Source organism: Salvia splendens, chromosome 14 (assembly GCF_004379255.2).
Source record: "Salvia splendens isolate huo1 chromosome 14, SspV2, whole genome shotgun sequence".
NCBI classification, from domain to species: Eukaryota; Viridiplantae; Streptophyta; class Magnoliopsida; order Lamiales; family Lamiaceae; genus Salvia; species Salvia splendens.
Window position 1 is genome coordinate 5,138,909 of NC_056045.1, and position 14,296 is coordinate 5,153,204.

Below are 14,296 nucleotides of genomic sequence, written 5' to 3' on the forward strand. Positions count from 1 at the left end.
CTTCTTACTACTATTATTTTGTTTACAATTCAAGCTTGCAGATTGTGGCTCTCCTTTTCACAAACGCAATTATGTTTCTCTAATATTTGCTTTTTTTCTCATTATTTTTTCGACTTTTACTTTGTTGAAGAAGAAATGGAGAGGCGCTTCTACCAATACTTTTTTTTTTAATTATTATTATTTTTTATTAGTGGTTGCTCCATTACTATCACTCAAATTTTGTCATATATAAGTCCCCACTCTCCAACGGCTATCCACAAACAGCCCTTGAGCATTAGATAGTGAAGACTGGTGTAAAGTTGAAACAGAGAGATATGCTGAAGAAGATGATGGCGATGGCGGCATCCGGAGTTAAGGTGACCAAGAATATGACTAGAGCCATAGAGACTCGCCTCATCATACAATGGCTTCTCTTGCGGGGGGACAAGAGGATGGTCCGCCACCTCTTCCATAGGAGCAATCATGTTAAGCGATTTGACATAGTCGAGGTGGGTGGCGATGCTTTCCTACCTGATGATTCAGAGTTCATTGAAAGCAACTCCATTGCTACATCTCCAGCCAGTGTGGTTCAGGTAGCCGAGGAGATGGACGACGCCATGAATATGGAAGATGACTACTACGATGATGCATATACACTGGAGATGACGAGAGGGGGAATTCAAATTGGAGGATGATATAGACAAGGTGGCTGACCTCTTTATCCAAAGATTTCATCACCGGATTTGGTTGCAGAAGCAACAATCTGACGAAGTGATCCATGCTTGAGGCTAGGCCCTCTCTCTCTCTCTCTCTTATCAGTATGGCATCATGGGATACATAAAAGTATCCTGCCTGTATTTAATGTTAGCAGCAACATATATGACAATTAGTGGGTAATTTTGGATGGAGAAGCAAGCCCATTGTGCAAGATCAGATTGTTTTTGTTTTTAAAAAATAATAAGGCTATATCAATTGAGAATTTACACAAATAAATATAACGAACTGAATATGGTACATAGAGATATCAATCTGTGATGTGTATGTGTGTGTGTTAGTCCTACTTTATACTCTGAGGAAGTAGTGTTGATGATGATTGCAATAAATCATCATCATCATCATCATCACCACCACCATCCTCATCAATCCTACTCCAACCAGGATGTTTAAAAGAGAATTTGTTCCTATCCAGTACATGCCTTCTGAAGCCAGTTATTTTAGATGAAACCATGGGCATCACAAGAACTGACGATGCGTTAACCGACTCATCTCCCAAACCAAATGGTAATGAGTAAGTACCCTGCACCAAAACAGAAATTTAATTTCCATGTAGTTAATTTCTAAGTTCCACACCGGTTTCAAAACAGAAGAATTCAAGAACCTTGGTCTTGATAAGCAAGTTGGCTAGTTTCATCCGCATCGTCCGCACAAGTGATCTCCAGCCTTTGATAGGAGAGTCCTCAAAGGGCGCAGCAAATCTGTAATTAATTGCACGTAGTGAGTACATTTAAGTAGTTGATTCTACATAAGGAGCACACTGCATGTCAGTTCATGGGTATCTAAGTGCACTGCAGAATACCTGTCTGCATCATTTGGATGAGCGGTAGTTACAGAGACCAGAGGTGTATCTTTGATATCCCCGCCTGAAAGAATCCATCCTCACATATTAATATCAAACAAAACAACAGGTGTGGGAGGAGGGTACTCAAGGAAACCATTGACCATCAACATTACCTTTTACTTCGTCAGGTGCCAGCAAAGAAATGCCTATGAATACAGAAACCATTCCTAGTATAAACATTGTTGTCCGCAATGAATCAAATACCTGCTTAAAATATATCACATATTAATCATGCCAATTCTCCGTTAGTGAAATTCAATTAGAACTTGAACATTGCCAAACACCCAAAAAATTAAGATGAGACCAGGACCACTTTTTAACACCAAAAAAGTTATAGGAATAAATTCATTCTATTGTCAAGGCAACAGAAAATCTGATGTTCAAGAACCAAGATCAACTGATGAAACATTTTAATTGACATTCAAGCTCAATAAATTATTTTTAAATAGTCTGCTGTAAGATAAAGTGTGCACGAGTCAGTCACCGAACTTTTAATCAACAACGCCAGTAAGTAAGGAGGAAAGGGGAGTTAGATATATGAAACAAGAAAAGTGAGTCAACTAAGAATTGTAACTCAAATTCATATGGGTTGAGGCAGCTGTGCACCTGATATTCTTGAAAGTATACAAATCCTGTACAAATGGAGAAAAATGTCCAAACTATCTGAAACATAGGGACAATGAGTATTGCATCAAACAGAGACAACCCTTCATTTAGTCTTGCCATCTGTAGAAATGATGAGAGCATGAACAATTAGAAAACATATCATATTATGCACTTTGACCATATTAAAAAATAGAAGGTTCAGATATCTACCCAAAATCCAGCTGTACTAAAGAACAAAAGTAGCATGCAGTATGTGAACCAACTATGCAACTGATATCCATTTGACATGGACAACCTTAGAAGATTTGATCTACAAAAGCAAGAATTAGGAATTTAGTATACTGTAAACAGGTTAAATGTGGAGGAAACCTATAGTAACACAACTTACAGAGACTTAGCAAACAGTACCGAACATGATCCGATAGCACCTGAAACAAGAGCATAAGAAAGTGGTAGAAGCATTTGCCAGTAGGGTTTGATTTCATGCCCTGGCATAGCAAACATCAGTTCTCCTCTCCTGCATTTTCCACAGTTGACGGATTACAAGGATTGAAAGTAGAGGTGCGGTCATCTAACCATAAAAATAGATCAGAAACAAGCTTTTGTTTTAATTTTATTATGCAGAATTCAGTGTAGTCTCACCTGTACATTGAGTGACTCAAGAGAACAACTATAGCCAGAATCAGACAATATATCAAGAAAGTATTATTGCCATACTTCTCTGCTAACTGATCAGGCGTATAAACTGGTGCAACAAAACAAAAGTTTTTTCAGTTCGCATATATATGATGCAGCATGATTCATAACTGAAAAGAATACCAAATATGGAGCTTTATTCATAAGCATACAGTATTTGGTTTGACATGTAATGTGTAGTCTTGTAGATAAAGTTAACCAACAATCCCATATCCATGTGATAAGTAAGCCTCTCTCGAATGATCCATAAGACACAAATACCAGTATTGTAGTGATACATCTAAATATGTACTTTTGCAAAATTTTAAAATCTGAAAACCGAATTCAGAGGGAAAACACAAAGTTGCTTTTGTTTTCCTTTGTGTGTAGTAAAAAGGACCAAAAAACGTGCAGCTCTAAACATAAAAAATTATGGTTTACGTTTGCATGTTTTCTAGTTAGATGCTAATATTCTCAGATGATATACCTGGTGATTGGTGGTTTCCAAAAGCCACAAGGAAGATGTTTCCGAGGACAATGAAGGCTGTGGCTACGAGCACTCTGCAAATACAAGTAATATGTTTGACGTTGAAAGAGCGATTAAAAATTGTAGAGTGAAGTGTACTCGAGTTTAAGAATTTAGAAGTTAACATACTTGACAGCCACATTTTTATTCAGCACAAAAAAGGCAAATGCGATGTTCGAGACAAATTGTACAGATCCCAGAGCTGCAAGAAGTGACTGCAGAAACGATAAAAAAAAATGATGTCAACATAAAAAAATCAATTGTACAATATGCGTCTACTGGCCAATCAAGATAACTAAACACTACTCCCCTCCGTCCACCAAAAAATAGTCCCGTCCACCAAAAGTAGTCCCATGGGTGGACAGCATGGTTTTAATGATAAATTGGTAAAGTAAGAGAGAGAAGAAGAAGAAGAATTGAGTAAAATGTATAAGAGAGAAGAGAAAAAGTAGGTACAGTATGAGAGAAAGAGAAAATGTGGATAAAATAGTGTTAATAATTTGAGAGAAACTTTCCATTTTTGTATGGGACTATTTTTTATGGACACCCTGAAATGGAAAGACGAGACTATACAAATGGCTGATTCGAAGACGCTGTTTAACTTATGATACTCACCTGAGCGGCATAGCCAAAGGAAATGAAATTAAGAGCGTTTCCAAGAATAAAAAAGATAATCCCTGCATATTAACAGCATGTGTCATTTTAACTGAGAGATCACTGGGCATTACTCAAAACGGTAGACCTTAAATTCATGGAGTAGTACCGATTCTCCACGTCTGGAAGTATATAATAGGCTTTGTGAAAGATTTTCCGTTTGTCCCATTATTGCCAACACTAGAATGTTTTTCTCTCTACAAAATAAAAGTACAAAAATCCTATTATAAAAATGATTCTAATGAAATTACTAAAGACAATAGCAAGATCATCTTTACTTTTCCATATGTTTTGTGTAACAATGTAAACAGGCCAGTAGAGAACCAAAACACAAGATGCCAGCATGGAGTATATGTGTAAAAGTTCTAGAACATCATTTTCTATCTCAGCTTTCTTTATCACCAACCAACTATGGTCCCATACACATTATCTGCTAGTCCGTCAAGCTCCATGGTAGGTTCAAGGAATTACTTTTACGTATTGCTCTTGAATTATAATTTTCTGCCTTCCTTTGATTTAGCAGTATGATCCACAAACAAGTTGTACTACACACCTAACCGATACTGACTAATACAAAATAAGCAGAAATGAGAATAATTAACAGTTAAAAAAAACGGATTAGGTGGACACATGGAAGATTAATGCATACATTTCTCATGAAGAAGCGCAGAGGATAAGAGAACAGATACTAAGACCGCAGCCATTATGATTATTAATTGCCACCATTGCAACTGTTATCATATGCCACTTGTGCATGCATGTGAAGGTTTTCTGGCATGTCATACAAAAATGGACCACTACAATACAAGGTCAATAACTGAGGAGTACTTGTTTCACTTAATAATACAAATGATTAAAAGAGCAGCAAATTTGTTTGCAGCAGAACAAAGGGAATGATCCATTTGGCTAATTATCTCCAGCAGGGAAATGAAAAACAATTAGCAAGCAGTTTAGGGATAAACGCGGAAATCCCAGCGCACCTCATCATGACCCAATTTAAGGAGGTTGGTTCCAAAGTTGATTGCAATGCTTCCGAAAAGGTTGATGAACGCTCCAACAACCCACTCCCCCATCGATAAGTGCAGGGTTGAAGACAGTTCAGATAAAGTAGGAAACCATGATGCTATTCAGCAACATTCATCACAATGTCAAGTCCAAATGTTAATTGCATACACTTGAGGGCAATTCTTTTTCCCTTTGCAGCTTCCAGTGTTCCTCAAAGCTGCACGGCCGAGAGCTGTGTGTGAGAACAGAAACCGAAGCCGAAAGTAGTGGATGCCCCTTCACGATCAATCAAAATAGAGCAATTCAGATCCTAACCTCACCAAAAATTAATCAATGCCACATTACGTAGATCTGCAAAGGATTAACAGTTGATATTGGGGAAAGAGAAATTGAATGTGCAGCAGCTGAAATTCTAATTTTTCCAGATCCGACCTAATGCAGATTGAGAAGCAATATATACATAGAATTGAAAAAGAAGTAATATACGTAGATTTGAAAAGGGCAAAGGCTGTAATCGGGGGTGGTAGAGGAAGGAACATTGCAAAAGTAAGAAATTCAAACAACAAAGTAAAAATACCTGATCAAAAGAGAGGGAGCGACAACAAGGATGAATCAACAAAAAACCGAACCTCGGGGGGTGGGGCGGGATGAGGAGAGATTATGAATTGGTTATAAACGGTGTCTTTCCCAAAAGGATAGAGGGAGGAAGAGAGAGAGAGAGGGGAAGACAAAATTTGGAAGCGCAATTGAAAATTCTTGAACGGCAGCTGAAGCTGGCCGTCGTGTTTGAGGAAGAAGCGTCTGCTCTTTTTCCAATTTGTTTTAAATTTATTCAACTCCATAAATTAGGGGTCAATTTTGCGGAGAAATTTCGTTATTAGGGGTTAATTAGGCTAACCTTTCGAAATTGAGGTTAATTTCGCTGACCTTTCAGAATATGAAATCAATGCGTGGGTCTTTTTTAGAATAAGGGATTTCTGATTTTTTTTATCTTTTTTCTATTCTTTTTTCCTATTATTTATTTCCCGTCATTTATAAGTGGACTAAACTACCTTTTATATTTTTATCTAATTCTATACAAATATAAAGGGAGACTTGTTTGTAAAATTTACAGAACTGCCACTGGACCCACATTTGGGCGGGAAACATCATAAAATTTTGCCAACATCTTGGCTTAATTTTTATCAACTTATTGTTACTTAATGTGAATCTTATACATGATTAGTTTTGTATGGATCGATAATCCTCCGTAGGATTGCAGCCTATTCCTGTTAGGCTTCCCCAGACTTAATATAAAATACCACTATTCTATTACAATAATCTATTTTTTCCATTCTTCAACAGCTGATGATTCACTCTTCAGTTTCCAATAATTTTTGTCTGTGAAAAAAAAATTGGAATCAGTTAAATGGATATTTAAAACCTTTTTTTATGAATAAAAAAATATGTCTGAAATTCGTTTTCTAAATGACAATAGAAACTGTAAAATATTAATTACCTTAATGAAGTTATGAAATAATACTGTTTGTCATCCAAGATTTACTTCCCTTTTCAATTTGTCCCTGAAAAAAAAAATCTCAAAAAGTGTCAAGCTGTTAACACCCTAAATTCAGATACAAAAATTTACAGACAGTAGACAATATAGTGATCCCTAAAATTAACATCTAAAGAACAATTTTTTAATTATTTTGGATGTACATTAGTCATTATTTAGAGCAATGATATACACATTAACTAAACTAATTTGAAAAAAAAAGTTGATTTTGAAGTTTTTTATTGAATTTCTTATTTTTTATATTTTCAGATTCTCACTATTTAAAAAAATTTATTAACTAAGTTTTGGAAAATATGGATATATATATATATATATATAGAAATCTTAGTAAATAAATTGATTAATCTGCATCCATTTACCATAGATAGTGTATTTCATACCTTGATAAATTTATTTCTATAGATCTATTGTTTTGTTGTTGATGCAGTAGAGTAGGCTTTAGGGAGGCCATGTCTGCTATGACATTTATGCTTCTTGGATGATGAAGGCTTTAGGGAGGCCACGCCTGCTATGACATTTATGTTTCTTGGATGATGATTGCGCCATGAGGAGTGAGAGGCACCTGTTTATCTTCTTCTTCTCTCTCCTTTCTCTGCATACTGAAAAGCAGTAGAGGCAGTTGTTATTAGTTAGGGTTTAGATTTGATATAGGACTTATTAAGTTCTATATAAATAACACAATAATAGGTTAAAAAATTAGAGAATGAATTGGGTCTTAATTTATGCTATATTAATGGAAACTTATAATATTTAATGGGCCGAATTTATGACTTGTTATTTTAATATATGATTTCTATTTAAGCGTTATTAACTCATATATTTGTGCATATATATTTTATATACGATTTGGACATATTTTACTACTTAATGTTTATATTAGTTTGTAAATATCTATATTATTAATTGTTATAATAGTTCTATTAGATATTTCGGTGTTCTTTTAATTATTTGATTTTGTTCTATTATTTATTTTTGATTATTATCTGAAAGATCACTCATGATGATGTTTTTATGGGGAACATGCATTGTTTGTTATCCATGCTGAAGAAGGGAGCCCTAATTCATATTATCCATGATCTCTATCTCCTATTTCTTCTTTATCTTTTCTATTGTGAATGCTCACTCTCTTTTTTTTCATTTATTTTGTTTCAGTTTTTTCATTTTGTTGTTGTGTTCAGCACTATGCACCATTAATTTAGTATTCTTACCTTCAATATGTCATTCCTTTCGTTTGTGTTAATCTTGAGACTTTGCACTGCTCTGCAAAGGAGATATTTTTTTCTTTTTCTCCTTGCATTTAAAATTCAGAATGAAGATTCATTAGTTTTTCTGTATTTTCTGTATTTGATTTTATGTAAAATGTATACACTCACCTCTTATTCAAGCTTTCCATGCAATATGTGTTCTTTGGTTTCCATGATTCTTGAAATTGTTTAAGAAGATTCCTGCAAAAAAATGTTGATGCATTCATTGACTGGAATAATAAAACTGCTCTGCAGAGGAGTGATTTTCATCTTTTTCTCCCTACATTTAAAATTTAGAATGGAAATTCATTAGTTTTTCTGTTTCCTGCATTTGATTTTATGTAGAATGTATATACTCACCTCTTATTCCAGTTTTCCATGCAATATGTGTTCTTTGGTTTCCATGCTTCTAGAAAGTGTTTAAGATGATTCCTGCAAAAAAAATGTTGCTGCATTCATTCACTGAAATGATAAAACTGTAATACTAAACAAGTTACAACATTCAATCTGTCATTCCTTCCGTTTGTGTTATTCTTGAGACTTTACACTGCTCTGCAAATGAGTTCTTTTTTCTTTTTCTCCCTGCATTTAAAATTCAGAATGTAGATTCATTAGTTTTTCAGTATTTTCTGTATTTGATTTTATGTAGAATGTACATACTCACCTCTCATTTCACTTTTCCATGCAATATGTGTTCTTTAGTTTCCATTCTTCTTGAAATTGTTTTAGATCATTCATGCATAAAAATGTTGTTGCATTCATTCACTGGAATGATAAAACTGTAATACTAAACAAGTTACAACATTAATTAACTACTATGTCCATTAAATCTTGATTGAAAATAATGGAAGTGATTGATAATTATATTACTATATTCAGAAGAAAAATCTACTATATCCAGTAAATCTATATTTTAGCTATCTATTTTCCATTTTTGAGATAGTTTGATTCAAATATTTTTCCTCTATGAAGAAATTAAAGAAATTTACAAAGCTTAAAGGGTGTTTAAGTGTGCAACAAATTACATTTTGCAGTACAAGTGATCATTAATTTTCGAGCATTAATTTAAAATATTAAGGTCACTTATCTGATTAGGTTTTGAAGTTTTTTTGCTTGCTTATTGCTTTCATTGTTGGTGTACTTTTATTCATAAGGATGTTTTTTTTATCTATTTCTGTAATAGTAAATGAAGTTGGTTAGTATAGAATAAAAATTCTCTAACTGTGTTTGAAACACATTCTAAATACTCAAATTTGCACAGTTTATATCAAGAATAATACATCCAAATACACTTAGAAAAGTGTTTATAAGCAATATCTCTATACACCGTAAGGCTTTTTACATTAAGTTTGTGAAGACATTTTACCTTTTAGGTCTGTAGATCTATTGAATTTTCTGCGAATTTGGAGCGAATTAAAATTTCCAATCTTCGACCAGAACATTTCGCCCTAATTTTTGTAGGTTTTTCGACCTCCTTTGTGATCTGTTGTTGGATCTGTTGTAGGCTCACAGCCAAATTTTGAGAAGCCGTTTGTTTATCCTCTTTACTTTGAATTGTCGATAGCAATCCATTTTTGCTCCGTACATGTAAATTAATTAGTGAAATAATTAAAAACTTGATAAATATTGACGATTTGTGATGTTTTTTCAAATTTATGAACTGTTTTGTTATTACCTAAAATTGCTTCCTTCTTCGGTTGGTCAAAAATATGATTTCACCGTCGTGTGAAACGCTTCCGTTGTCGCTGAAGTGTGTAAGTTTTGTGCGATGGCCCTGATTTTGCGATGGCAGAACCGATTAGAAGATAACGCGTCGCCGATTTTGGTGGGTGTGGTCGTAGTCGCAGTCTATGACGACTTTTTCTCCGATTTGGTGATGGAATCGGCGACCAGGGGAGAAGATCTAGGGTTTTCGTCGCTTAAGCGGCGTGTGAAAATGCAGAAGAAAGTATATATATATCTTCTTAAAATATGTTATTAGATCATAAAGTTGTTTAATTAATCTGATAATTTGTAATTAGTTAATGTTAAGTGCAATATTTTGGATAAAATCGGTTGGTTTTGTAATATGTTTGATGTTGGGCTTTTCAAATGTGAGAGGCAATTTTGATTGGGCCATTTCAGAGAATTTAAGATATTGGACTTTCAAGTTATTTTTTTTGTGAGTTTCTTTTAGTAATTTAATTGAACTCGGTGGGATATTGTAGAACTATTATTGGATCAATATTGTATGTAAATTTGGGATAATATTTTTGAACTCATTTGGGCTCTATGTTTAAGAATTGTTAACTATATCGGGATCATCCTGTTTTTGGGGATCTATTTTTAAGAATTATTGGGCCATGTATGTTAACTATATTGGGCTATTTTATCTTTTGTCATTTATTTTTGATAGTTATATTTAGGTATGTTTGTTCCTCTTTATTTATAAACAATTATAAATTTTAAATTTTTCAAAATTTATGAATTACTGAATTGTTGTTGTTTTTGTAAGTTTTTTTTTACAGTTATGAATAACTATGTTTTGTTAATCAAACGAAATCATGAACTCTTTTATCGTTCAAATTATTTGCTTTTTTCTTCTTTTGGATTATGTTTTATATTTTTCTTTATTTGTATATCTTATTATATTTCATCCAATCATCTCCTATTTTGTTATTTCTTTTATTTAATATTGCTACACTCATACTATTCATTCAAATTGTATAAAATTGTATGTCGAATATGAGATGGTTGAGCGAAGTACATTTTTTTTGTTCTTAATAATGATATGAATATTTTTATATACATTGATAATCTCATCTGTAAAAATATTTATGTATTATTTTCTCTATATTTTTTATTTTAATATATGTAGTTATTAATATATCGTCAGTATTTGAAAATCTTTTGTCCCGTGCATAGCACGGGTGGTAACAGTACCAGTTAGAAGGAGTACATTTTCCTTTTTTAATTCTTTGTAATATTATTAATTGTTATAATGTTATTTATACATATTTAATTATCACATTTTTTAATCATAAACACCAATGTTATTCTCTATTTTTTAATGTATTCCTTCTTATTCAAGATCATTATTCGAAAATAGTTTGGCCCGTGCATAGCACGGGTGTTAACACTAGTTCCAATAAATCAACAGAATCACCTTTCATATTTTTTTTCCGTATATTCTAATAAATCAAACAGAATCACGTTTCTGTTGAGAGACGCCAAACTCCCATCTCTTTACTCTAGAAAACCAGACTTGCCTCCACCTATTTCCTCCACCGTGCCTCCACTCTTCACCCTTTGCTTCTTCTTTTCCTTACGCTAGACCCGTCTCCACCCTCCTCGACGGCCGCCTCCGCCGTTAGCAGCCTCCGTCTCCACCCCGCCGTCTTTTTAATCCAAAATAATTGTGATTTTGTAAGAAACCTATAAATATATGTATTCATATTTTCTGTTTTCGATGCATATGCAATATACGTATATGAATATTTATTGTGTTTGTCCACATATACAGTGTACATATATCATTTTTTTGTTTAATATTCCATATACACATATAAAATGTCTCAAAAGGTGAAGAATACATGCATATATACATACGTTAAAATAGTGTTATAGCTAATAAGTTTAAATTTATTTGTGTTTTAAAATCACTTGCTTGCTTATGCAATTGAAAAATCTAACATACATTTATTTGAGGTTTTGTGCTAGAGCATAATACATCTATATATAAATATGTTTGTTTGTGCTAGAGTAGAATGCATACATATATACATTTGTTTGTACATATATATTTGTTTGGAATTTTGTATTATTAAAAATTTTGATATATAATTCTTTTATTATTCGGTAGGATGGATCACATGGATGAAATTGATATTATTGATTGTGACAGTATAGAAATTACTCCACTTGAAGAATCACAGATTGGTTCTCCTGAGAGCTTGATGGATGAAGAAACAATGTTTGCATTTGTTGGTCTAACCTTAGAGAAATCTAGTGATGCAACAGTAGATGGAATGAATTATGGTCCAATTGTTGATGAGGTAATGGACATACCAGTTGATGACCGTATTCCTAATGAAGAGAATGTATTTTATGATATGGATGACCCTCTGATGGATGTTGGAATCATATACACAAATATGAATGATTTTAGGAAAGCAGTGAAGCAACATGCTATAAAGACTCAGTTTGAACTAGGAACAGAGAAATTCAACCCAAATTTGTTCAGGGGCTTCTGCAAAGCTGAGAGTTGTCCATGGTCAATTGTTGCTAGGTGGATGAAAAATGAAAATCATGTGAAGGTATAATATGCTAACTTGTTAATAATATATACTATTGATGTAACTAATATATTTGCTCATTTTAATAATGTGTGCATTTTGTAACTAATATTTTTGTGCCCCTGGGACACAAGTTTGTTTGAATAAAGGTGAGCATTTTTGTTCATCCACTGGCAGAGTAAGGACCAAGATGACATCGTATCATTGGGTTGGAGAAAATACAATCCCTTTTTTAAAGAAAGATCCAAACATGGGAGCAATTAAGTTGCAAAATGAGTTGCAGGAGAAGTATGTCACCGCAATTCATTATTCTACTATATATGCCAGTATGCAGATTGCACGTGAAAAATTGTATTCACATGGGAGGACAATTTTGGGAATTTGTTTAACTTTAAGGCAATGGTTGAGAATAAAATGCCAGGGAGTGTGGTTGAGATAGGGTTGAAAGAGACTGAAGACGGGGTGTACTTTCAAAGATTTTTTTTGTTGCTTCAAACCTAGTATCAATGGCTTCCTAAATGGGTGTAGGTCATATTTAAGTGTAGATGCAACGACTCTTAATGGTAGATGGAATGGACAGCTAGCTTCAGCTACTGCATTAGATGGGCACAACTGGATATTTCCACTTGCTTTTGGGTTGTTTGAAAGTGAGACCAATGAAGAATGGATTTGGTTTATGGAGCAGCTAAGGAGGGCAACTGGAAGTCCACCTCATTTAGCTATTTGCTCAGATGCATGCAAGGGGTTGGAGAATGCTGTGAAGGCGGTGTTTTATCCACTTGATGAATAATTTTTCTAAGAGGTTTCAAGGTCCAGTTTTTGGACACATGTATCATGTAGCTAGGACATTTTGTCCAATTTATCATGAAAAACTAATGCACAAGATGTACGAAGCAAATGATAAAGTGCAACCATTCTTAGAGACATATCACAGCCTGCTTTGGATGAGGTACAAATTTTCTGAAGACATCAAATGTGAGTATATTACAAACAATATTGCAGAAGCATGGAACAACAGGGTAAAGTACCTTATGGACCTTCCAATAGCCGAGCTAGTTGACAGTCTGAGATCAAAGTTCATGGAACTCTATGCAAGGAGGAGAGATATAGGTGAAAGATTGGAAGGCCACACCATGCTTCCAGTTGTTGTTCGTCATCTCAATGTTCTTAGTAGACAATTGAGCAACTTGAAGGTCAAAGTCTAAGGGAAACCATGCCCACATGGTAATTAGACATATTGTGAATCTTGCACAACACACTTGCTCATGTAGGGAGTGACAAGTCTAAGGGAAACCATGCCCACATGCAGTAGCAGTGATAACTTCACATAGAAATCCTAAAATGGAAGATTACCTACATCCTTACTTTTCAGTGAGTCTATTTAGGCTAGCATATACAGGGGTAATTAGCCCATTTCCCGACAAGTCTCAGTGGCCTAGCATAGACCATGGCTTCAAGGTGTTACCTCCTTTGAAAAAAAAAAGCTCCCGACAGATAGAGGAAACATAAGATACCTGGATGCTTGGAAGGCAAAGGAAACAAATCTAGAACAAAAGGAATGTGGCGGGTCCAATGTAAGCAATGCAAAGAGTTTGGTCACAGTTCATCATCCTCACTACTCCAGGTACACCATTTGTTTTCAAAACACAATATAAATAGCAGCCGTAGAATGCAATTTCGCAAACTTTTTGCGTTTGTGAACCGAGCAAACACCAATTACACGTGTGCATTGTCCAAAAACGAAAACGGGCATATATGAATCAAGAATTGGATTGTACAAGGGATGTACAAACCAAAAGATAGATGCTTTGCAATGGCACATGTTTGTCAAGTAAGAAGCCTAACTAATTGATCTTGAATCTCTTCAAATCATTCTTCCTTTCCTCAACTACAACTCCTTGTCCAATAACCAATCTCTTGTATGAACTATTCATTTTCACTACAAGTTTATATGCCTGATTGTAGGGCTGCTTATAGACATGCACAAACCGAACCGGCCCGGCGGTTAACCGCCAGTTCGGGCCTGCCAGTTCATGAACCGGAACCGGAACCGGAACCGGCGGTTTGAACCGTCCGGAGGGTTGCCGGTTAACACGGGCCGGTTCAGGGTCGGCGAATTGTGAACCGTGAACCGGCGGTTCAAAACCGGCGGTTCGGCGG

At 34.5% G+C, this 14,296-nt stretch overlaps 1 protein-coding gene across 3 annotated transcripts; it reads right to left on the reverse strand.

Moving 5' to 3' along the window:
- Nucleotides 1–943: 943 nt before the first annotated feature.
- On the reverse strand, nucleotides 944–5,884 carry LOC121763797 (probable magnesium transporter NIPA8). Of its 3 annotated transcripts, XM_042159883.1 has the most exons (15): nucleotides 5,641–5,884; nucleotides 5,379–5,414; nucleotides 5,039–5,280; nucleotides 4,168–4,255; nucleotides 4,020–4,081; nucleotides 3,534–3,619; nucleotides 3,366–3,439; nucleotides 2,846–2,948; nucleotides 2,592–2,720; nucleotides 2,414–2,513; nucleotides 2,204–2,323; nucleotides 1,711–1,801; nucleotides 1,556–1,619; nucleotides 1,358–1,454; nucleotides 944–1,276 (listed from the first exon to the last, which is right to left on the reverse strand). In XM_042159883.1, exons 3-15 carry the CDS (start codon nucleotides 5,129–5,131, stop codon nucleotides 1,037–1,039), a joined length of 1,347 nt encoding a protein of 448 aa, XP_042015817.1. In that variant the 5' UTR covers nucleotides 5,132–5,280; nucleotides 5,379–5,414; nucleotides 5,641–5,884; the 3' UTR covers nucleotides 944–1,036. The 3 variants fall into 3 exon arrangements, with proteins under 3 accessions (XP_042015817.1, XP_042015815.1, XP_042015816.1); XM_042159881.1 differs by lacking the exon at nucleotides 5,379–5,414 and having other exon boundaries at nucleotides 5,039–5,339; XM_042159882.1 differs by lacking the exon at nucleotides 5,379–5,414 and having other exon boundaries at nucleotides 5,039–5,373.
- Between the last annotated feature and the right edge of the window lie 8,412 nt (nucleotides 5,885–14,296).

Bases quoted from the DNA above. Each gene is read 5' to 3' on its own strand.
- LOC121763797 (XM_042159881.1), bottom strand. From the start codon at position 5,131: ATGGGGGAGTGGGTTGTTGGAGCGTTCATCAACCTTTTCGGAAGCATT. The intron at 4,256-5,038 runs GTGCGCTGGGAT...TTTATTTTGTAG, and splicing joins TTAAATTGGGTCATGATGAG to AGAGAAAAACATTCTAGTGT. The intron at 4,082-4,167 runs GTACTACTCCAT...GTTAATATGCAG, and splicing joins CTTCCAGACGTGGAGAATCG to GGATTATCTTTTTTATTCTT.